Below are 25,420 nucleotides of genomic sequence, written 5' to 3' on the forward strand. Positions count from 1 at the left end.
TAAGGACCCTAATCCTCGAGCAATGCCCGTCCTGCTCTGTCGATGGCTGACCTGTCCGATGTTAGCGTGTCCTGCTCTCCCCCAGTTTATCATGCTCCAACTCATGCGTATTCTGGTCTAGGTTGTGCATCCTAGGTTTAGATATTTATAACAGCAGAAGGGTCTGAAGGAAGATGCAGCTGCTCCAACATCAATGACCTTTCAATTGTCCCATATACCAAGTTCTTTCCATCTACAGAACCTTTGAAATGTTGATTTTTTGTGCCCAGTATCTTCTTCCCCACCATTTCCTGGCAACTGTTAGTCATCTTTTGACTTAAGTATTATTTCCAAGGAAGTCATGTTTGATTGTCCCATAAGGTCCCACCGTAACTCCTTTTGTAACGCTTGTCACAATTTTAAGTGAAAGGTTAATTAACATAATTTTGTATTTAATGTCTATTGCAGCCATTATGAGTTCCAAGAGGGCAGGGACAGCTCGCTGTTGTATACCCAGTGCTTGGCCTGGGTCTAGATGCTTCAGACTGCTATTGAGCACATGGAACGAGCTTAAAAAATATTTATTGAATGAACGAATGGAGGCCAATTAAATTTCCATGACAGCAATTCTGTTTTATTCATTAGCTTTGTGATCTCTCTAAACTTCAGGTTCCTCATTTCTAAATGTACTAATATTGACCTTTGTATTCATTTAGGGGTTTAAAAAAGTAAATAAAAATAAAACACCATTTTGACCCTTAGAGGGTACTTATTTTGTATTAGATTCATTCCTTCTTTTATACCAAATACCTAGAAAATTATGCCTGACATATTGTTCTTTTCTGATCACTCTTCCTGTGCTCCATGTAGTGGTCTCTCCCTCTGCTTTTCAGTAACTCTGCCCTCTGTCTAAGCATAAATCTCAGTGTATCCCGGGAGGTGAAGTTTCCCCTTTGACACATGTGTGCTTGAGAAGATGTTGTCCTAGCAGCTGTCATGTGTGTGAAGATGAGAACTAGGCCAAATAAATATTCCCAAATTCCATACATTCTAGTACTCCTTGAGAACCTTTGCATGTGGCTTGGGAGATTGGCAATATGAATTTTGCTATGATGCTTCACCTACGCAGAATCAGATCTAATCTGGCTTGACAGTGGCTGAAATATTTTATATTCTTTCTTTTCATAGAAAATGTCTAATATAACCATAAGAATGTATGTCTTCTTTAGTAAATGTGCTTCTAGTGTTAGCATGTAAAATGATTGGGCATTATACTATAAGTGATTCTATTCATGAATTTATGTAGTATCTTTCTCCCAACAACTCAAAGTGAGTTAATGTATCATTTCATTTATGTCCCTTGGATTATTAGGACCATTTTGCAAATGAGGAAACATAGATACAGAGAAATTGAGTAAATTACCCACTTGATGTTTAAGTGGTCCTTATTAGAAGAAAGAAGAGCCATTATTTTCTGAAAGTATATCTATTGTTTTTAAATGAATTCAAAATGAAAACATGAGACTTTATGGAAATGATTATTCTTAGAAATAAGAAATAATATTCTTCTGAATTAATTTCTGAAAATGTTTGGTTACTTGATTTTATAAATACATTCTCTATTCAACTAGTATTTAATGGGCATCAAGTCGGTACAAAGCAGTATTCTCAGCTGGAGATACAATGGTAAATATGACCTGCAGAATTGCCTTCGTATTCTGGGGGATTCGTTGCTGGGGAAAGTGGAGAGGACAGACCTTATAAAGTAAAAAATATAAAAGTTAGGTAAGCTCTGCTGCTCATAAGTACCATGAAGAGCTTTTCTAAAACAGAGTGATTGCTAGAGATCCACAGACTGGATGATTAGGAAAGGCTGCTCTGAAGAGCTGACACCTCCTTTTACTCGTGAGTGATGTGGGAGCAGATGGAAGATGTCCTTATGTAGTTTTAGATATTTGGAATATATGTACACTTTCTTTCAACATTCTAGGATAGGAGCCAGCAAACTTTTTCTATAAAAGGCCAAAGAGTAAATATTTTAGGCTTTGTAGACCATACAGTTTTTATCACAACTACCGATCTGTACCATTGTAGCATGAAAGCAGCCACGGACCGTATGTAAGCCAATGAGCATGGCTGTGCAGAGGAGGAAACAGTTTTCCTCAACCTTCTTAGGGTCCCTGGCTGGGTTTGAAAATTAAACTGACAAGGACAGATTAGCAGGAGAAAAGCATACAAATTTATTTAATATAATTTTACATGACACTGGAATCTTTATAAAGAAATAAAGATCGGAAGAAATAGTTAAACCTGAGTATTTTTATGCTAGGTTTAGTGAAGAATGGACAATTTTGGAGAAACACGATAGGTCAAGGAATATGAGGGAAGTGCAGTAAATTGGAGGAAACTGAGCAAGTTCTGTTTGTTAAGATTCTTCTCAGTATCCCTTTGACTTCAGAGATAAGGATGCTCCTTCCTCCTGCAATAGGGAGGACCTTTCTCAGGTAAGGGTTTTATGACCTGTTTCAGGGGACAGGGGGATTCCAGGAGGTCAGAGTGACCTTCCTGCTTCTGCTGTTTTCTCAAACTCCTTCAGTTTAAAATCTTAAATACACCAAGGTGCCATATTTTGGGTAACATGTCCTGAACCCCCATCAGCTGTATTCTAATGAAACTTTATTTATGGACACTGCAGTTTGAATTTCACATAGTTTTTGCATGTCACAAAACATATTCTAATTCTGATTTTTTTTTTTACCATTTAAAAATGTAAAAACTGGGGCCAGCTGGTAGCATGGTGGTTAAGTTCACATGCTCTGCTTGGCAGCCCAGGGTTTGTGGGTCTGGATCCTGGGTGCAGACCTACACACCGCTCATCAAGCCATGCTGTGGCGACGTCCCACATAGGGAGTGGAAGAAGACTGGCAGAGATGTTAGCTCAGCGATAATCTTCCTCAAGCGAAAAAGGAGGAGGATTGACAATAGATGTTAACTCAGGTCCAATCTTCCTCACCAAAAAAAAAAAAAGTAAAAATGATTCTTAGCTTGCACGCCATATAAAAACAAGCAGCAGGCTGGATTTATCTGCTGGGCTATAGTTGTCAACTCTTGTTCTAGAATATTGTGCAGCACCCAAGCTCCCACAGTGTCTTTATCACTGCTCTGTAATGTGGTCATTTGGAGAGGAGACCTGCACGTTACCCCAGCATGGTAACTTCTCTCCCAAGGCCTGAGTAGACATTCCCACTAGACAGAGGCTTGGTATCTGCCTACAGAAGGAATTACCCTTTGAAATAGCTTTAACTTAGTGCCACATTTTATGGACATCTAGGGACTTTTCATTTATTTAGGAGTACTAGAGCTGGAACTCAAAACTTCTCTCTTACTCCCTAGGGCTGCCAGCTGCAGGCTTTGGACCAATTGGCCTGCCTATGCTGAGTGGTCATCAGACCTTGTCTGCAGACCTTATCTTTTCTTGGCACAACTGGTTTAAAGTGGTATTGCCCTTTTAAGAGTCAACACAGAGAAAAGTGATAAAGATGTTAAGTAGAAGCCAGGCCATACCTTGCTTAAATAAACTAGGTATGTCTAATTTGCAGAAGAAAAGATTAGAGAAGACAAGATAGCTATCTTCAAATATTTTAAGTCTTTATTTAAAAAAAAAATAGGCTGTCCAATTCAGCAAGTGGAGACACTTGGGAATAAGTTAGAAGGAGATGGATCTTGGCTGCCAGTCAGAAAACCTGAATTGTCATCCATAGTGATAACTGAGGAGGTTGCTTATGACTCTGTGCTTCTTTTCTTTATCCACTAAAGAGGCTAGCCTCGATTTCGGTAGTCCTTTCTGATAATAGTGTTCCATATTTTTAAAAAATGCAAAATAGTTTGGTAACTTGAACTGTCCAGCAGAAGGACTGGCTACCTTGAATGGTAGTGGACAATCCACCACTGAAAGTAGTCAAAAAGAAGCTAGGTCACCATTGTCACAGCTGCTAGGGAACTCTTTATTCATTCACTCCACAAATATTTATTCATTTATTGACCAAATACTTGCTGACCTCCATGTAAGGTGCCTGCCGGTCATATAATCTCATTGTGTTTCTTAACCAGTTAGTTAGAACTTGGTATAAGTCTGTGGGTTTAGCAGCTTTTAAAGCCCTGTTTGGCTGTGCTTTGTTATACTTGCCAGTGCCTACTGCTGAAGCAAAATCCCTCTTTGCTCCACAAATGATTCAGTTGAATTAAAATTAAATGCAACTTTGGTGACCTGATCAGCAATCGTTTCTTTTCGTTGACAATCTCCTTATGCAGAATATTCCTTTCTGCTGCTACCTTGCTTCCTTACCCATTCAGACTGCTCACTTTTATTTGCAAACCTAACGGGCTTGAATTTAATTTGAGTCTATTTGCAAACACTTAGAGCCACTATTCCTAAATTCAGTTTTATAGAACAGTAGTCCTGCTACATGCATTACTAGAAAAGGGTTTCATGGTCAAAAATGACTGCAAACACTGTATACTAAAATTCCATCTTGGAGAGTCACAGATCTCATGAATAGTTAAAGGCTCTGAGAAATCCTGCAGAAAACAAAAGCATTTAATATTGTTGAAGCCAGTATTTCCAGAACATATGTGCTACTCATTAACATCCCGTGAAATGCACTTTGAAAATCTTACCTTATGCAAAGCATGGGGAAAAACCCTAGTAAATACAGGTAGATACAGCCAAAACTGTTTCAAAGAGGTTTACCTATCTGCATTTACAAATATGTAAATATTACAAAATAATTTTTAAACATCAGAATTTCCAATGTATACCATGTACAGATTATCAGTTTTCAAAGAATTGGAATCAATTGCTCAATTGTAAATCTCTATCGAATGTAGCTATTTGCTTACTGATTCATAGAGTACTTTTCTACTTTATTCATCGTGTCAGCCTCTTTAAGACTTACTCTTGTCATTTGTTAAGAAAAAAAAGGAGATAATATCCACCTCATAGAGTTTTTGTGATGATGAAGATAAATGGGAAAATGTACATAAAATGCTTAACCATAGTGCTTGCACCGTTGTGGATATTCAATGAAGACCTGTCTCCCATCTCACCATCATCATAGTCCTGAATTTGGGACTGTGGGTATTCCAAGGAGGTAGAAATCTGATCTTTAGTGTTTATTTGGGAACTGGGGAAAACGGCATAGAATAAGTTGTAAATGCTGACCTTCAACTTGTATATGAGCATTTTAGAACATAAAGCAAGAAAGTAATTCCCAGGGAAAAACTTGGGAAGGAGGATCTCTGCAAAGAATGACTTTTTTTTTTTCGTTTTCATATATTTAAGACATTTCATGAGACTTCCTTTTTAAATTTTCTAATTTTACCCAAATAAGAATAGTTCAAAGGAAAAAAGTAATGTCATATTTGATCAAAAACTTAAAATAAATGGCAGGTCTTTATATCAACTGTTAGCCTTTTATACAACAAACTGCAAGATTTTCAAAACTAATTTTCAAGTCAGGTTTCTATTTTATTTTTGCAAATTTTCATTATGAACTGGGCTGTGACACTGACAGTGAGTGCTTCTTTAAAACAATTTTCCTGTGATACTCCATCCCTTTTTCTCAGGTATTAATTTATTGGCCTAGTGTTTTAGGTTTCGAGTCCTTGTTTTATAGACTCCATTTTCTATTCTTGCACTTTTTATCTCGTACTGATGTCTGAAGTGAGCCGTTCAGCCTCTTCCCTTTGGTTAGGGCTGCTTGTTAGTGCCTGGTTAATTCAGCATCCCTGAGCTCATGGCACACTCTTCCACGACATTGCTGCCAAATCCATTTTAGTGACTCAGCAGGAGCTTGTCATTAAGAACATTCTTGCAGAAAATAAAAATTAAGCAGTCTTGGAAAGCCAAGTGCTAGTGTACCATGTATGTGTAAATCTTTGGTAACAATAAACACAGTCTCCTGGTGGGTTGGTGTTCGAGTTCCTTGCCTAACACGACCCTTCTTTTGAAGCACTAACAAGTTCAGTCCTCAAAAGGAGTTTAAAATAATGTCTACAGTGAAAAGGGCCCTTTGGTGTTATTGTAAAGACAATCTGTTTCCAGATCTTGTATTTATTTATATAATGTATAAACCATTTGATAGAAAAAGGAGAAGGCAGATGGAATTCAAAATAGCAGCTTTATTATTGGTAAAACCTGGGTCAGAGAACATGGCTTTAAATATGGAGCTTGTCAGCACTGCTCTCCAGAGTTAAGCTGATCCCTCCATTCCTCCACCCTGGCTCCCTGCTCACCACCCCACAAGCCACCAACAGAGCCCAAAAACCACAGGACTCCCCTACAGTGGCAGAGCCTGTGCTAACAGACTTAACAGAAGGGAGAGCAGGCCAGAATGCAACCCCCTTCAGACAGGGGAGCCCCAAAAGCCGAGCCAACGATGCCTAGTCCCTTCACCCCAAACTCACCACTCTAAAGAGTCCCTCCTCCTTCCTTAGAATGAGGAGTCAGGAGAGACAGGAATGTGCCTCTTACTAAAGGAGAGGACAATAAGAGAGTCCAGGCCTAGGTTAGATGTAGGTCTGATAAGAATACACCTCTTGGGTAAAATTATTGATTGAGGGAGATGAGGCTAAGTGAATGATGTTTGTTTGAACAATGGATACCTTAGGCAGATCTATCACTCTTTCACTGCTACAGATCCCATAAAGGCCACCTGGAGGATTTTATATTAAATAAAAAATGTCTGGTCCAGGAGACAGAGGGAAAGCAAACAGAAAGGGCTAGACCTACATGTGGAGGAGAAGGGAAGGGACTCACTTAAAAAGCAGGTTCAAATAGTAAAACTCTAGCTGAATCTTCTTGAAAGCAATAGCAGACATCAGATTGAAAGAGAACAGAGAAGAATATCCCAATAGTGTCGGAAATTCAAAAGCTAAGGAAAAACAATGTTTGTGGATGGGCACCTGGCAAAGGTATTGGTTTTCACCGGGTTTCTAGGGCACAGACCTTAAAAGCATCTGGAATCTGCTGAGGGTCACTGTCTAGCCAAGAATTCTTAGATGGTGGGTGAGGTTTGAATCAGGAATTATCTTGGAATATTGTGGGCAATAGGAAATAAGAAGACTGGACATGTAAGGCATAGATTATGGAGGACTTTAGCAGACAGCCAGCGGTGTTAAAGTTAATGTATATTCTGAGGAGTATTTTTATTAAAATAAGAGGTAAAGAAAATCCAAATTATATTAATAGTGTTAGGAACAGAGAAGAAGGGATACAATGGAAAAAAAAATAAACATATGATTCATTATGGAAAGGGGGATGGGGGAGACATATATTTATTTTATTTCATCTAACAATTCAGAAAAGGAATACAAATTGCTAAGGCATCGAGCCTGGAGATGATGATGGTGGTGTCCTAGACAGAAACGGGGAACACAGCAGGAGTGTGAAGAGAAAGGTCAGAGTTAGAGATGGAGAATTTGGAAACTTCTGCGTAAAAAGGGTCTTCGAAATTAAAGGATAACAGAATTGCTAAGCCAGGTGTTAAACAGTGAACTTGGAAGAAGGTGAAAGCCAAGGTTCTAGGGGGGCCCCCATAGGCCAACGCCCTTTCCCCCTCCCGCTACCTGTTTTTGTAAACAGTTTTATTCGAACACAATCTTGACCCTTCATTCATATATTGTCTATGGCTGCTTTTGTGTTATGACGGCAAAGTTAAGTGGTTGAGACAGAGACCAAATGGCTTGCAAAACCGAAATATTTACTATCTGACCCTTTATAGAAAAAGTTTGCCAACCCCAGTTCTAAACGAAAAGAGAAAGAGCTACAGAACGGATAAATCAATGAGGCACCCTGAAACCAAGATTGCATGGGCATAAGGAAGTCAAGAGAGAAGAGGGTTTCAAAGGAGTAGATAAAAAGAAACAATACAGTGGATATGAGGAGGAGGAGGCTGGGGGGGGAAAATTGAATGTTAGGACTAGGAAGTAAATGTCATTCCAAAATGTCAATTACCAGGTGGACCAAAACCTAACAAAAAATACTCGAGATATATTTCTTCCTTCCTCCCATCCTTCCCTGCTTCTTTAGTATTAAAAGATTATTTAAACATGTAACACTGTTTAAATGCTGTTGGAAGATACCTAAAGACAAGATGCACATCCAAAGAAAGTCCAATAATAAGACAGTACTAGAGATGAAATGGGATAACATATGTGAAAGTATAGAAAGCTATGTGAAATTAAGGTATTTCACATTGAGGCCATAAATTACCACAAGCCAAATACCTGGTTTGAACTGAGTACTTTGCATTCAGAAGTCATTGTCGATAAAATGTCAAAGTAGGCTTTGAGAAATTTGAGATTATAGTTTAGTGCAAATGGCAGAGGCAAATTCTTAACCACCTTTGCCCAACTTTGGGGCAATTACTTAATTTCTCTCAATTTCACTTGTTCATCTGTAAAACTGGGATAATAAGCACCCATTCTAGAGAGTATTATGAAGATGAAATGTAAAGCAGCTCATGTGATATTTGACATATAGGCGGTACTTTGCGAATAGTAACTATTTTTACGGAGCTGGTACAAATCTCAATTCATAAACTCAGGTGTACAAGAAATATCTAAATCACTTATTGTCTTCCAGTCCATTTTATTAGGATCCTGAGCCCCATCCTACCAGGCTGGTAGAACATTTAACCATAGATATTCTTAGGGCTTCCACCCTCTCATCCCCGGGTGGTGCAGAGGTCCCTGCGAGGCTTTATTGATCATCGTTATCTTGTCACCTAGTTACCGCGGAGATACCCTGGACCCCTGTCCAAGTGCTCCCTCCAATCAGAGCAGTCAGGTGTGGCTTGAAGCCTTTGGTGAGACCAAGAACCTGAGTCAGGGATCCAGCTTCCCTTGGTGCCTCACCCAGACAAGCCACCTGAGCACTGCCATCCAGCAGAGTGCAGGTGTTCCCCCTTCCCAACCCAGAGGCTTCTCTTCTCCAGTCCCAGAGCATCTCCTCTCTCTGAGCCCTCCAAATCCTCGCCCCATGCACCTGCCGAGACACATGATTCCACTTTGATATCATATGGTAGTGCCAATATTTTACCTTTTTATGCCTACAAAAATGACTGTCTTATATAGTTCTAACGAATGACTATTCAATAGATTTAGTTTTTTCTTTTTTTCCTTTTTTTGTAAGTCTAAGAGGGCAACTGACTTCAGTCTATTTGTCCTTTTCAGATAGCAAAAATCCCTGAGGCAAGTAAACAGAAATAGGCTACTTTATTCCAGGGCAAGGGAAAATAGAGAAAAATAACAAATAACGTTTCATTGAAGTATCTTCACACATTTATATGGTAATAAAAATAATAATAATACTTATTACTTTTATTATAACCATTCCTCATACCCATCCCCCTTTCTCCAGCTGCATTGTCATTGCATGATTCATGGGGCCTTAGATTCTTCATGCTCTGTTGATTATCTAGCTTTACTCCCACTTTCCTTACACCAGTCACACTTCAGCCATGCCACCCCATCAGCAGCTACCTGTCTTCTCACCCTTGTACCAACTCTTCTGTCTTCCTGGAAAGTACCTCCCCCGTCTCAGCCTTGTCATGCTGATAAACTTCCACTCCTCCTTACAGTCTTAGCCGAGACGTGATCTTGTCTGTGTTCTCCCCTAAAATTTAAAGCCTCATCTTCTGTATTTCCACGGTACCTTAGACTCAAGGTACTTAGACTTAAGGTGATCAAATAGTTTGTCATCTAAACTGGGACACTTTTAAGAGTGAAAGAAGAGGCTGATAATAATTACACCAGAACAACAGGCATAAAGCAGGACTGCCCCTGACAAACCAGGATGTATGGTTACCCCACTTATCCTTACATTGCTGTAACGATTATTTACATGCCTATCATTCCCTCCCCCCCACAAAACACACTCACACACACAGACAGTGAATCCCTGGAAGGTGTAGGCCTCAGTATGTGGTGTAATGACTGTTGACACATTAATTGGTTGATTAAATCATAGGAATTTTATTGAAGGAGAACATTCTAGACTAATGAAATGGCATACACAAACAAAAGGAGTTGGGAGGGAACATTTATAAGGAAAGCAAGTAAACCAGTCTGGGAGGAACAGATGTTTGGCGATTGTAATACAATTTGGGGAAACTTAATTGTCAGGCTAAGGAATTTCTAGCAAAGTGGAGGAAGAAGGAAAGGTTTAAACATGGGTGAATGACGCGAAGGATAATTGATGGTTGAATGTAAAATGGATTAGAGACAAGGAAAGGCAGAGAGAACTAACTGGATTATTTGGATAAACGACGAAATTATGATGCCTGGACTAGGGCTCTGTCATTTGACCTTTTGTGCTTGATGAAAAAGTGAGAGCCCTTTAGATTACAAGAGACAGAAACCCAAATTAGCCTGGTTTAACCAAAAAGGGAAATTTATCAGCTCAGCTAACATAAATATACAGGCATTGCTGAATCCAGGTTCTCAAACGATGTCATCTCATCAGGAATGTTCTCTTCATCTCTTGGTTCTACTTCTTACTGTATCTGATTCATTCTCAGACACTTCTCCCCAAAATGGCCATGAGTAACCTCCAGCCTACTTTCTACCAGTTTAGCAACCCCAGTAGAAAGAGAATATCAATTACCAATAGTTCCAGCAAACATCCTGAGGAAGTTTCTCTAGATCATGAAAATCAAATTACAGAAAGAAAATTATCAAAAGGAAACATAAAAGTAATGAGCTTCCAAATGATCGAGAAAAAGAAAGGTACTCTTTCCAAAATAATCTAGATTACATTTTTTCAAGATAATCAAAATGTGGGACAAGATATGAGAGTCATTATCTTTAATTAAATAAATAGCTTTACATATTATGATACTAGACATCATGCTAATTATCTAACCAAAATAGAAGTTATTATTTCACCTTTCCAGTCCAACCTATAGGCGCAACGATATAGAAACTTCTGATTACTGATCTTTGAAGAAGTCATTAGGGCCAGAGGAGGGCTGAAGAGGGCAGTGAAAATGGCGCTATCTTTGTGCGAATTCCTATATAGTTTTATTGAGAAGCCAATTGATAAACCTCTTTATTCTGAAATGATAAGATCAATGGGTTTGAGAAACATCTATGAATTTATTTGTAGAATTGATAGCATAATTCTGAGAACACTATAAATGTGAATTTTCCATGAAATTTATGTTCTGAATAAAGAATATGATGATGTTCAGAACACAAATCCCAAAGAGAGATACAAAGATTCGACTAGTTTTAAATAGATTTCAGATAACAAAAGAATATGTATAAGATAATTCTATTTTGTGTTCACATTATACATACATATATTCATTTATGTATATTTGTATATAATACAAATGAAATACTGCACCAAATATAGAGACTATCACTGGTTGGTAGGATTTGGTAGAATTTTAGTTTTCTTGGTTGTCTGGAGTTTTTACAATTTCTAAAATGAATGTATATTAGTTTTAAATGAGAAAAGGAATCAAAAAAACTTTCTTTAAGAGAAAAGAGAATTCTGACATAAAGGGAAACTAGCATTGCCCTTTGAAATGATGTCATTGTGGTCCTTTTCACAATTTTTCCCCCCACAAATACCCATGAGTATCTCAGAAACAATATTGGGTTACATGGACCATTGATCTGAAAGAATGTGGCATTTCTTTTATTATGTAAATATTAAATACATTTTTACGGCATTATGCTAGGGTAAGGGATAAGAATTTAATCATATTCACTGATACCTACTAAATCATTTTTATTCTTTTTAAGAATGCACCTTTCAAGATCAAGGTTCTGATACAGAAAATAATCTGAACCAAGGATCCAGCTTGATGGAAGCCATCTTTAACGTACTGTACCATTGCAATTTTTCTCCACGAACATTTGGAAATGTTTTTGTGAGCTACATGGAAGAAGAGCAACTATGGGACTTTTTATATAACATTCCAGGTATGAGAAATTTACTGTTTGTAAAAAAGTGTTTTATAGGTACTTAAATATATCTTTAAAGATGTTTTAAAGTTTTTTTTTTTATTAATGTTATGATAGATTACAACCTTGTGAGATTTCAGTTGTACATTTTTGTTAGTCATGTTGTGGGTACACCACTTCCCCCTCAGTGCCCTCCCCCCACCCCCCCTTTTCCCTGGTAACCACCGATCAGATCTCCTTATCAATATACTAACTTCCACCTATGAGTGGAGTCATATAGAGTTCGTCTTTCTCTGACTGGCTTATTTCGCTTAACATAATACCCTCGAGGTCCATCCACGTTGTTGTGAATGGGCCAATTTTGTCTTTTTTTATGGCTAAGTAGTATTCCATTGAGTATATATACCACATCTTCTTTATCCAATCATCAGTTTCTGGGCATGTAGGCTGGTTCCACGTCTTGGCTATTGTAAATAATGCTGCGCTGAACATAGGGGTGCAATGGACTCTTGAGATTTCTGATATCAGGTTCTTAGGATAGATACCCAGTAATGGGATGGCTGGGTCATAGGGTATTTCTATTTTTAACTTTTTGAGAAATCTCCATACTGTTTTCCATAGTGGCTGTACCAGTTTGCATTCCCACCAACAGTGTATGAGGGTTCCTTTTTCTCCACATCCTCTCCAACATTTGTCACTCTTGGTTTTGGATGTTTTTGCCAATCTAACGGGTGTAAGGTGATATCTTAGTGTAGTTTTGATTTGCATTTCCCTGATGATTAGCGATGATGAACATCTTTTCATGTGTCTATTGGCCATATTCTTATCTTCTTTTGAGAAATGTCTGTTCATGTCCTCTGCCCATTTTTTGATCGGGTTGTTTGTTTTTTTGTTGCTAATCAGTGTGAGTTCTTTGTATATTATGGAGATTAACCCTTTGTCAGATAAGTGGCTTGTAAATATTTTTTCCCAATTAGTGAGCTGTTTTTTTGTTTCAATCCTGTTTTCCCTTGCCTTGAAGAAGCTCTTTAGTCTGATGAAGTCCCATTTGTTTATTCTTTCTATTGTTTCCCTCAACTGAGGAGTTACAGTGTCCGAAAAGATTCTTTTGAAACTGATGTCAAAGAGTGTACTGCCTATATTCTCTTCCAAAAGACTTATTGTCTCAGGCCTAATCTTTAGGTCTTTGATCCATTTTGAGTTTATTTTGGTGTGTGGTGAAAAAGAATGGTCAATTTTCAATCTTTTGCATGTGGCTGTCCAGTTTTCCCAGCACCATTTGTTGAAGAGACTTTCTTTTCTCCATTGTAGGCCCTCTGCTCCTTTGTCGAAGATTAGCTGTCCATAGATGTGTGGTTTTATCTCTGGGCTTTCAGTTCTGTTCCATTGATCTGTGGACCTGTTTTTGTACCAGTACCATGCTGTTTTGATCACTGTAGCTTTATAGTATGTTTTGAAATCGGGGATTGTGATTCCGCCGGCTTTGTTTTTGCTCAGGATTGCTTTAGCAATTCGCGGTCTTTTGTTGCCCCATATGAATTTTAGGATTGTTTGCTCAATTTCTGTGAAGAATGTTCTTGGGATTCTGATTGGGATAGCATTGAATCTGTATATTGCTTTAGGTAGTATGGACATTTTAACTATGTTTATTCTTCCAATCCATGTTCAAGGAATGTCTTTCCATCTCTTTATGTCATCGTCAATTTCTTTCAAGAAAGTCTTGTAGTTTTCATTGTATAGATCCTTCACTTCCTTGGTTAAGTTTATCCCAAGGTATTTTATTCTTTTCGTTGCGATTGTGAATGGGATTGAGTTCTTGAGTTCTTTTTCTGTTAGTTCATTGTTAGTGTATAGAAATGCTACTGATTTATGCACGTTAATTTTATACCCTGCTACTTTGCTGTAGTTGTTGATTATTTCTAATAGTTTTTCTATGGATTCTTTGGGGTTTTCTATATATAAGATCATGTCGTCTGCAAACAGCGAGAGTTTTACTTCTTCATTACCTATTTGGATTCCTTTTATTTCTTTTTCCTGCCGAATTGCTCTGGCCAGCACCTCCAGTACTATGTTGAATAGGAGTGGTGAAAGTGGGCACCCTTGTCTTGTTCCTGTCCTCAGAGGGATGGCTTTCAGTTTTTGTCCATTGAGTATGATGTTGGCTGTGGGTCTATCATATATGGCCTTTATTATGTTGAGGTACTTTCCTTTGATACCCATTTTACTGAGGGTTTTTATCATAAATGGGTGTTGGATCTTGTCGAATGCTTTCTCTGCATCTATTGAGATGATCATGTGGTTTTTGCTTTTCATTTTGTTGATGTAGTGTATCACGTTGATTGACTTGCAGATGTTGAACCATCCCTGTGTCCCTGGTATAAATCCCACTTGATCATGGTGTATAATCTTTTTGATGTATTGCTGTATTCGGTTTGCCAAAATTTTGTTGAGGATTTTTGCATCTATGTTCATCAGTGATATCGGCTTGTAGTTCTCCTTCTTTGTGTTGTCCTTGTCAGGTTTGGGGATCAGAGTGATGTTGGCTTCATAGAATGTGTTAAGGAGTTCTCCATCTTTCTCAATTTTCTGGAACAGTTTGAGGAGAATAGGTATTAAGTCTTCTTTGAATGTTTGGTAGAATTCTCCAGAGAAGCCGTCTGGTCCTGGACTCTTATTTTTGGGGAGGTTTTTGATTACCGTTTCTATTTCCTTACTTGTGATTGGCCTATTCAGATTCTCCATTTCTTCCTGATTCAGTTTGGGGAGATTGTAGGAGTCTAGGAATTTGTCCATTTCTTCCAGGTTGTTCAATTTGTTGGCATATAGTTTTTCATAGTATTCTCTTATGATCTCTTGTATTTCATTGGTATCTGTTGTGATTTCTCCTCTGTCATTCCTAATTTTATTAATTTGCGATTTCTCTCTTCTTTTCTTGGTGAGTCTGGCTAGGGGTTTGTCAATTTTGTTAATTCTTTCGAAGAACCAACTTTGTTTCATTGATCCTTTCTATTGTCTTTTTTGTTTCAATATCGTTTATTTCTGCTCTTATTTTTATTATTTCCCTCCTTCTACTGACTCTGGGCTTTGTTTGTTCTTCTTTTTCTAGTTCTGTTAGGTGTTGTTTGAGGTTGCTTATGTGAGCTTTTTCTTGTTTAGTGAGGTGAGCCTGTATTGCGATGAATTTCCCTCTTAGGACTGCTTTTGCTGCATCCCAAATGATTTGGTATGTCGTGTTCTCATTTTCATTAGTCTCCAGATAAAATTTGATTTCTTCTTTAATTTCTTCAATGATCCATTGTTTGTTGAGAAGCGTGTTGTTTAGTCTCCACATTTTTGCACCTTTCTCTGCTTTTTTCTTGTAGTTGATTTCTAGTTTAATAGCATTATGATCAGAAAAGATGCTTGATATTATTTCAACTCTCTTGTATTTATTGATGTTTGCTTTGGTTCCCAAAATATGGTCAATCCTTGAGAATGTTCCATGTGCACTTGAGAAGAATGTGTAACCTGCTGTTTTTGGATGAAGTGTTCTATATATATATCTATTAAGTCCATCTGGTCTAATTTTTCATTTAATTCTATTATTTCCTTGTTGATTTTCTGTCTGGATGTTCTGTCCATTGGTGTTAATGGTGTGTTGAGGTCCCCTACTATTATTGTATTGTTGTTGATGTCTTCTTTTAGTTCTATTAAGAGTTGCTTTACAAATTTTGGTGCTCCTGTGTTGGGTGCGTATATATTTATAAGTGTTATGTCTTCTTGGTGGAGAGTCCCTTTTATCATTATATACTGTCCCTCTTTATCTTTCTTTATCTGTTTTGCTTTGAAATCTACCTTGTCTGATATTAGTATAGCGACACCTGCTTTCTTTTGTTCATTATTAGCTTGGATTATTGTTCTCCATCCCTTCACTCTGAGTCTGTGTTTGTCTTTGGGGCTGAGGTGTGTTTCCTGGAGGCAGCATATTGTTGGATCTTGTTCTTTGATCCATCCTGCCACTCTGTGTCTTTTGATTGGGGAGTTCAATCCATTTACATTTAGAGTGATTATTGACATGTGGGGGCCTACCACTACCATTTTGTGTCTCGTTTTCCGGTTTTCTTCAATTTCCTTTGTTTCTCGTCCCATGGTTTAATCTGTTCTGATGTAGAGCTGCTACTCTCTGTTGTTGTCCTTCTACTTATCTCCTCTGCTCTTGGTTTTGTAGCCCCTTTCCTTTTTTGGATTTTTCAGGAATGAGGGTTTTCCTGAGGATTTCCTGTAGAGGTTTTGTGGCAATGAACTCCCTTAATTTTTGTTTATCTTGGAAAGTTTTTATTTCTCCTTTGTATTTGAAGGATATTTTCGCTGGGTAGAGAATTCTCGGCTATAGATTTTTGTCCTTCAGATTTTTGAATATATCATTCCACTCTCTTCTAGCCTGTAAAGTTTCTGCTGAGAAATCTGCTGATAGCCTGATGGGGGTTCCTTTGTAGGTTAGTTTCTTTTGCCTGGCTGTCCTTAGTATTTTCTCCTTGTCGTTGACTTTTGCTAGCTTCACTACTATATGCCGTGGAGTTGGTCTTCTTGCATTGATAAAGTTTGGAGATCTATTGGCTTCTGTCACCTGAAGGTCCATCTCTCTCACCAGATTTGGGAAATTCTCATCCATTATTTCTTTGAATAGGCTTTCTGCCCCTTTCTCCTTCTCTTCTCCCTCTGGTATACCTATAATCCTTACGTTGCATCTCCTAATTGTGTCTGATAATTCTCGGAGAGTTTCTTCATTTATTTTTAGTCTTGCTTCTCTCTCCTCCTCTGCCTGCAGCAATTCTATATTGCCCATCTTCCAAATTGCTAATTCTTTCCTCCATATTATCCACCCTACTGTTCAGAGCATCTAGATTTTTCTTAATCTCCTCTATTGTGTTCTTCATTTCCAATATTTCTGTTTGGTTCTTCTTTATCGTATCAAACTCTTTTGTGACATAGCTCCTGAACTCGTTGAGTTGTCGGTCAGAATTCTCTCTTAACTCATTGAGTATTTTAATGATGGCTGTTTTGAAGTCATCATCATTTAGGTTATATATCTCATTTTCTTTGGGATTGTTTTCTGTGTATTTGTTACTTTCTTTCTGTTCTGGAGATTTAATGTATTTTTTCATATTGCTTGATGTTGTTGATTTGTGCCTCCACATGGAGATAGAGTTTAGTTGCTCCTTTCACTTGTTTCAGCTGCTGCGGTGGGGGAGCAGCTGTTTATACTGCACCAACCACGAACCCTGTCCGCAGTTGCTAACTGGGCCTGGGCCCCTCCTTGTAGCCACAGTGGTCCTTTGGATTCCCTCCTCTGCCGTGGGGGCCGTCACAGGGGGGCTTCAGGCTGCTGGTGCCTACTGTTGCAGCCCACCTAGATGTGCTCCCTCCTTGGGGTCTGCAATGGTGTTATGGGCTTTTCCAGTGGCCAGGGGTGGGATCACTTATATTTGTCACTCCGTTGCTGTCGGCACCTGCAAAATCTCACTTGTCCTCTATGGGTCGCAGGAGAGCTATTGGCATCTTCTACAGTCTGTGGTTAGTTCACCTAGCTATGCTGCTTTTGCCCTGGGGTCTTCCAGCCTTGTGGCTGCCGGCTGGGTGCCTTCTACTGGTGCTGTGCAGAGGCTTTCCCTAAGGCTGCTGTGAGCCTGTAGGGTTTCCCCACTAGGCTACGGAGCTGGGTCTCTGGAACTCCCCCCAGCCCCAGTCCTCTCCCAGATCTCAGGCAATCCCTAGTCCCACAGGGCGGGCAACGGCAGCTGGGGTCGCCCCGCCCTCTGGGATTCTCTCCGGGCCTCTCCCGGAGCCGTGAATGCTGGGCGTGGCCCCTCTGCTAATGGGAGACAGAGAGTTTTGTCTGGTGCCTGGGCGGAACTCCGGCACTTCCCCTCCGGGTCGCAGAGCCGGCCTTTGAAACTTCCCCCAGCCCCAGTCCTCTCCGAGATCTCCGGCAATCCCTAGTCCCACGGGGCGGGCTACGGCAGCTGGGGGTCGCCCCACCCTCTGGGATTCTCTCCGGGGCTTTCCCGGAGTTGAGTGCTGGGCATGGCCCCTTTGCTAATGGCAGACAGAGAGTTTTGTCTGCTGCCCGGGCAGAATTCTGTAACGTCCCCTCCGGGGCGCAGAGCCGGCCTTTGAAACTTCCCCCAGCCCCAGTCCTCTCCAAGATCTCCGGCAATCCCTAGTCCCACGGGGCTGGCTACGGCAGCTGGGGGTCGCCCCGCCCTCTGGGATTCTCTCCGGGCCTCTCCCGGAGCCGTGAATGCTGGGCGTGTCCCCTCTGCTAATGGCAGACAGAGAGTTTTGTCTGCTGCCCGGGCGGAACTCCGGAGCTTCCCCTCCGGGTCACAGACCCGGACTTTGAAACTTCCCCCACCCCCAGTCCTCTCCGAGATCTCTGGCAATCCCTACTCCCACGGGGCGGGCAACGGCAGCTGGGAGACCTCCGTACCCTCAGCGACTCTCTCTGGGACCCTCCGGGCGCCGCGAACACAGGCGGGGTCTCCCCGCCAATGGTGGGGAGAGACTCTCCCCGCGGGCTCAGGTGTGCAACTCCAAAGTTTCCCTCTGCGTTTAGGAGTAATTGCGGGGGGTTTAGGTAAGGTTCTGGTCACCTGTTTCCACCGTTGCTCCTCTGTTGTGTGCTCGCTCCTGCCCTAGATGTGTGTAGATCCTCGGGGGCGTCCGTTGGAAGAAAGCTGCTTGCGGGTACTAGGCTGCTCGGTCGGGGTGGGAGAGTTTTCACCTATTTCCACATTCTCCCGGAGGAAAGTCCGTCCGCCTTCCGATGTATAGTCGCGTGGGTATCTCAGACGTCCTGAGATGCTGTCTGGATATCCTTTGTCAAGCGATAAGTGTCCAAATAATTGTAGACTCGAAGGGGGAGAGACAAAGAGGACTACTCATGGCGCCATCTTGGATCTTCCTCCCAGATGTTTTAAAGTTTTATTGATGTCAGTTTTGCTGTCTGTTATTTGTAAAAGTATATCTTATGTTTTTCTCAGTATAAATAGTCTTCTTTTGAGAATCATTAACCTTTATTTCCTATCAAAATTTAGTATGCTTGGGACAGGGTGAGGGGGGAAATTATGTAATGCAGATTTTCTCCTTTTTTTCAATATGAGTAAGTGTTCTCTTATAAAAATTTAATTTAATATTTACCACAGATTATGTTTTGCTATTGAGAGTTTAAGACATTAAGTAAGATGTGAAAAAATATTTTGTGGTTCTTGGGTGCTTTTATTAACTATCTGAGGAGAAAACTACTGGTCAATTTTCTTCAACTGTATAAGGCATTTATTATTATGACCGTGGTGCCTCTCTCTGTACAAGGCAAGCATGTTCTAGCATTCCTTTGGGGACAATATGTTTTTTCCATCTGTACTGTTCTTCTGCCTATAGCTAGAGCAGAGGGTAAAGACAGAGCAGGTTGGGTATCTGAGTAGGAAGTGTTCATGGGTTCCCTCGCCGTCAGGACCAGGTATAAAGATTCTCACATTGTTTCATCCTTAATATCTTGCCTTTAAGTCTCCACATGTAATATCTCAGGAAAGTGAAAGATGAGTACTTAGACAATGGTTATCTTGTTAGTCCACTAACTGTTTACATTATTTACAGTTGGCTTTCAACCTATAAGCTTTCTTATGTGCTGTTTTGGAACTGACATTTTCATAAAATATTTCCTAAGATCCATATAAAAAATATAACTGGCTCATAATCATGGTTTCATTCTTCCTGGACTTTCAGACTATCCTCCAGACATTACTTGAATATCTTCTTAGCTATTTTAGAGTCATAATGTTACATCTTCTCTTGGGTCATTATCCCTGCAAAATAGCAATAGATAACTTTATGTGATGATATCAAAAATCTGAATCTATCACTTAAAGACTCTATAATAATTATTTCCTTTTAAAGTTTTATCTCCTAGTTTCCATGTATTCTCTGACTGCTTCCTTTTTACCCAAAGGAGAGGCAGTTTTTGTTAAAAAGACTGAATTACTTCTGATGTAGACTTTATTGAATTGAAAGAAAAACAACCTTGAAAGCCCCTCCACTTGCTATTGTTGTTTGTTGTTTCTGGTGAAGTACAAGCCAAATTCTCTGATGAGCTTATAGAGAATTGGTGACCTGCATGCTTCAACCACTATTTATCTGTGGACTCTGAAGTTCTTGAACCATTTTGACACTCAGCACAAAGAAAATGACCTGGGAGATATCAGTGGATTTCAGGTGGTGGCAGAAGAAAGAAAAACTGCTACTTGCTCCTAATTAGTCTTCTCTTTGTCTACACATTGAGCAAACCCTCCCCCACAAGGTCAGACAAGTCTCTTGAGACAGGCATTACACGTATTCATAGAGCCTGAATTGTATGGGGAGGCTCAAAGGAACAGAACTTCAAACCAGTGAAATGTCCTTGGCCTTTGTACAAGTTGTTTCTCTATAAACATGAAACATTCTCTGGGTCTTGAATATTCTCTGGAACCTAAGGCCTTGTAGTGAGCCTGAGGGACTGTGTCTGTCTTTTCTCTGCTATTTAAGTCTACAAAACATTTCCTTTTCTTCTTTACCATTCGTGGTTATCTTAAAAATCCTATAATATGTTAATTCATAAGAAAATTAAGTCTTTTACTCTGGTTTCTGTTTAACATGAAAATATAACAGGTTTAAAGGAAATACAGCTGAGACACATAATCATAATCCCACAATAATTTGCATCTTACCACTAACAGATCTATGCTTCAGTAAGTATAATTAACCTACCCATATCAACTGGAGCACATTATTTAAAAACTGGTGTGTTTTCTTCCTCCTGAAACACTGTCAATGATTTCACTATAGCTTATCCATAAAACATCACAGTCTTATCGTTTTAGAGTAGAAAAGCAATGATGAAGTAGCCAGTATCCTCATCTTATTGCTGAGTAAACCAAGGTCAGAGATGTAAAGAGTCTTACCTAAGATTGTCTGCTGATTAAATTGAAGAATCAGACAAGAAACAAGAATTTCTGACTCATAGGCCAAGTTATTTCTCTTTATTTTTTTCTATTAGACTAAATTTTTTAAACATTTGCTTTATGAACATATGAATTCAGCAATGAAATATATACAATCTGATTTTATAATTAGAAATCCAACACATAACTCCTTAGAGTGAACATAAGCTAGGGGGGAAAGCAAGAGTGAAAATATCCATTAAGAAAAGATTACAAAAGAAAGAGATACAAAAAACAATTAAGTTGGGGACTGCGTGGGCATTTCAAAGGCCAATACACTGTAAGCAATGGATTTGGTAGCAATCATTGCAGGCCTATATCCTCAAAGTAGGTCAAGTGATCTTCAATTGGGCAAATGGAAATATCAAAGCATAACTTACCTTGACTGTTCTTCACTCACTCTATTCCTTGACTCCCTTTTTCTTTTAAGAGAGATAATGTCTTTAACACTCCCTGTGAGTTAAACTTTATAGGAAACTATTAAACTGTTTTTCAAAGTAATCATGTCTTTTTTCATTCCCACCAGTAATGTGTGAGAGTTTCGGTTGCTCTACACCCTCACCACCACTTGGAATTGTCTTTTTGATTTTAGTCATTCTAAGGGGTAATGTTGTACTATCTCATTGTGGTTCTAATTTATAACTCCCTGGTGATTAATGACATCAAATACCTCTTCATGTTCTTAATGGTCATTTTTAAAAATTCTTTTGTAAAGTATCTGTTCAAAACTTTTCTTCATATATTAATTGGATTGTTTGTCTTATTGAGTTGTAAAGAGTTCCTTATATATTCTTGACACAAGTTATTTGTCAGATACATGTATTGATAAAATTTTCCCCCAGTCTGTAGCTTACTTTTTCATTTCTTTAACAAGGTCTTTTGATAGGGAGAAGTTTGTAATTGTGATGAGTCCAACTTATCAATTTTCTTTATAATAGTGCTTTTCATGTTCTAAGAACTATTTTCTATCTAAAGAGTGCCAAGATTTCTTCTGGAAATTTTATAGTTCTAGTTTTTATGTTTAGTTCTATGATTGATTTCAAGTTTATTTTTTTTTGTACAGTGTGAGTGTTGAAATTCCTACTTTTTCATATGAATATATAATTTTTCCAGTACCATTTTTGGTAATCACTATTTTTTCCCTGTTGAAGTACTTCAATCCCTTTGTCAGAAATCAAATGACCAATTGATCAAATGCGTGCATCTATTTGTGGACTCTCTATTCTGATACATGGAACTACATGTCTATATTGTTGTTTGCTTTGTGTTTGTCCCTTCTAATCTTTTTTCCTTTTTCTCCCCATTTTGGTTTTCTATTGGATTAACTGAGTATTTTTCAGTATTACATTTTATCTTTGCTAATGGCTTATTAGCCAGCTCTGGTGGTCTAGTGGTCAAGAGTCTTAGAAATTTCTACTTCCTTTTGCAAGAAAAATAGATCCAGTCCAGCTTTTACCTATAATCTCCTTAACACTCTTCTCATGTAATAAAACAAAAGGTCTCAAAACATTTATACAGACAACTAACTCTTGGTTACTCTGACATAAGCCCTAGGTAAGGTCAGGGGATAAACTAAAGAGTAATTAATGGCCCCATCCTTTCAGGACTTTAGACACTGCTTTTAGAACTTGGCCACTGCTTTTGTAATGGTATATTCTATTAGAAAAGATTGAATTGTTAGTATATACTATATCTGTATTTTTCTATACCTTCTTTCTCTGATTGTTCTAGGCTAAGATAGTTGTTACACTTAATTTTGCATCCACTGACAGGATCAGTAATCATGATCTAAAGACAGGTAGAATTATGGGCAGACAGAACCACCATGTTGGGAATAAATTCTCACAATGCGCTGAAAGTCCCTACATAACAGGGAGGTTTGCTGTTCCCTTTGGAGGGGCCCACACAGCAAATATCACCTTGCTTCACATAACGAAAGAAACCTAACTGGCTGCAAATAGTGGAGATAGAGTCACTTTAGCCAGCCCTGGTTTGGAGCACCACCAGGGCCTGGGTTTGTTTCCAGGTCAGGAAACCACACCACCTGTCTGTTGTCTGTCATATTGCGGTGGCTGTCGTATTGTGATGCTGAAAGCTATGCCACCAGTATTTCAAATGCCAGCAGGGTCACCCATGGTGGACAGGTTTCAGCAGAGCTTCCGGACTAAGACAGACTAGGAAGATAGACCTGGTCACTCACTTCTGAAAAAATTGACCGTGAAAACCCTATGACTAGCAGTGGAGCATTGTCTGTTATAGTGCCGGAAGGTGAGAGGATGGCACAAAAAGACCAAGCAGGGTTGTTTGCTTGTTCCATCATCTCTGTCATTTTGGGGTATGTTTCTATTTGCTGATTTTTCTCCTGATTGTGGATCACCAGTTTTTTGTTTTGTTTTGTTTTTTGCATATATGGTAATTTTTGATTGAATGCCAGACTTTATGAATGTTATGTTGTTGAGTGTCTAAATTTCGTTTTCATCCTTTACAGATTTTTTTCTCACTATTAGTTGTGTTACTTGCAGATTTTCTAATGTTGAACCAGCCTTGCATATCTTGGATAAATCCATCTTGCTTATGGTATATAATTCTTTTTATACATTGTTGGATTCAGTTTGCTAATATTTAGTTTAGGATTTTTGCATGTATGTTCATGAGACACATCAGTCAGTAGTTTTCTTTTCTTGTGATGCCTTTGTCTGGTTTTGCTAATCAGGTAATACTGGCCTCAGAAGGAGTTGGGAAGTAGTCCTTCTGTTTCTATGTTCTGAATGAGGTTGTAGAGAATTGGTATAATTTCCTCCTTAAATGTTTGGTAGAAATCACCAGTGAATCCATCTAGGCCTGGGGCTTTCTGTTTTGGAAGGTTATTAATTATTTATTCTGTTTCTTTAATAGATATCAGATTGCTTCTTCTTGTGTGAGTTATAACAGGTTGTATCTTTTGAGGAATTGGGGCATTTCATCTAGGTTATCAAATTCCATGGGCATAGAGTTGTTCATGGTATTCTTTTATTATCCTTTTAATGTCCATAGATCTGTAGTGATGTCCCCTCTTTCATTTCTGATTTTAGTAGTTTGTATCTTCTCTTTTTTTTCTTAGTTAGCCAGGCTAGAGGCTTATTGATCTTATTGATCTTTTCAAAGAACCAGCTTTTAGTTTTGTTGATTTTCTCTGTTGATTTCCTATTTTCACCTTCATTGATTTCTGCTCTAATTCTTAGTATTTCTTTTCTTCTGCTTAGTTCAAATTTAATTTGCTCTATTTTTTCTAGCTTCCTAAGATGGAAACTTAGGCTGTTGATTTTTGGATCTTTCTTTTTTTCTAGTATATGTATTCAATGCTAGAAATTTCCCTCTAAGCACTTCTTTTGCTGCATCCCACAAATTTTGATAAGTTGTGTTTTCATTGTCATTTAGGTCAAAATGTTTTTAAGTTTCTCTTGAGATTTCTACTTTTACCCATGTGTTATCAAAAAGTGTGTTGTTCAATATCCACAGGTTTTTGGATTTTCCAGTTATCTTTCTGTTAGTGATTTCTAGTGTAATTCCATTGTGGTCTGAGAGCAGACATTGTGTGATTTCTATTCTTTAAATTTGTTAAGTGTGTTTGATGGCTCAGAATGTGGTCTACCTTAGTGAATGTTCAATGTAAACCTGAGAAGAATGTGCATTCTGCTGTTGTTGGATGAAGTAGTCTATAGATGTCAATTATATCCAGTTGATTGACGGTGTTGTTGAGTTCAACTCTGTCTTTACTGATTTTCTACTTGCGGATCTGTCTCTGATAGAGGGGTGCTAAAGTCTCCAGCTATGATAGTAGATTCATCTATTTTTTTCCTTGCAGTTTGATCACTTTTGCTTCACATAGTTTGATACTCTGTTGTCAGGTAACTACACGTTAAGAATTTTTATGTCTTCTAGGAGAAATAACTCCTTTATCATTAAGTAATGCCCTCCTTTATTCCTGATAACTTTCCTTTCTTTGAAGTCTGCTTTGCCTGAAATTAATAAAGCTACTCCAGCCTTATTTTAATTGGTATTAGCATGGTATGTTTCTCTCCATCCATTTATCTTTAATCTATGTGTGTCTTTATATTTAAAGTGGGTCTCTTGTAGACAACACATAGTTGGGTCTTGTTTTTTGGTGCCCACTGATCAAGCTCTGTCTTTTAACTGTTGCTTTTAGACCACTGATGTTCAAAGTGACTATTGATATAATTGGATTAATATTTACTGTATTTGTTACTTTTTTCTGTTTGTTGCCCTTTCTCTTTGTTCCTATTTTTGTCTTCCATTCTTTTTCTTTCTTTGTCAGTTTTAATGGAGCATTTTATATGATTCCATTTTTTCTGTTATCTTAGCATATCAGTTATACTTCTTTTCTTACTTTAATGGTTGCCCTGGAGTTTGCAACTGATACAGAGAGAAAGTTTGCAACTAATCTAAGTCTG

General features: G+C 38.7%; 1 protein-coding gene across 10 annotated transcripts in view; it reads left to right on the forward strand.

Moving 5' to 3' along the window:
- The window catches only part of KIAA0825 (KIAA0825 ortholog), a 373,989-nt gene that overhangs the window by 148,326 nt on the left and 200,243 nt on the right, over positions 1 to 25,420 (forward strand). For all 10 annotated transcript variants that reach the window (XR_011505937.1, XM_070517755.1, XM_070517756.1 and 7 more), the window contains one exon: positions 11,794 to 11,973. Coding sequence is in view for 9 of the 10 variants with exons in the window: in XM_070517755.1 (XP_070373856.1) it covers positions 11,794 to 11,973 (180 nt within the window). In the remaining variant the exon portion in view is untranslated. The remainder of the gene's footprint in view (positions 1 to 11,793; positions 11,974 to 25,420) is intronic.

Source organism: Equus asinus, chromosome 9, assembly GCF_041296235.1.
Source record: "Equus asinus isolate D_3611 breed Donkey chromosome 9, EquAss-T2T_v2, whole genome shotgun sequence".
NCBI classification, from domain to species: Eukaryota; Metazoa; Chordata; class Mammalia; order Perissodactyla; family Equidae; genus Equus; species Equus asinus.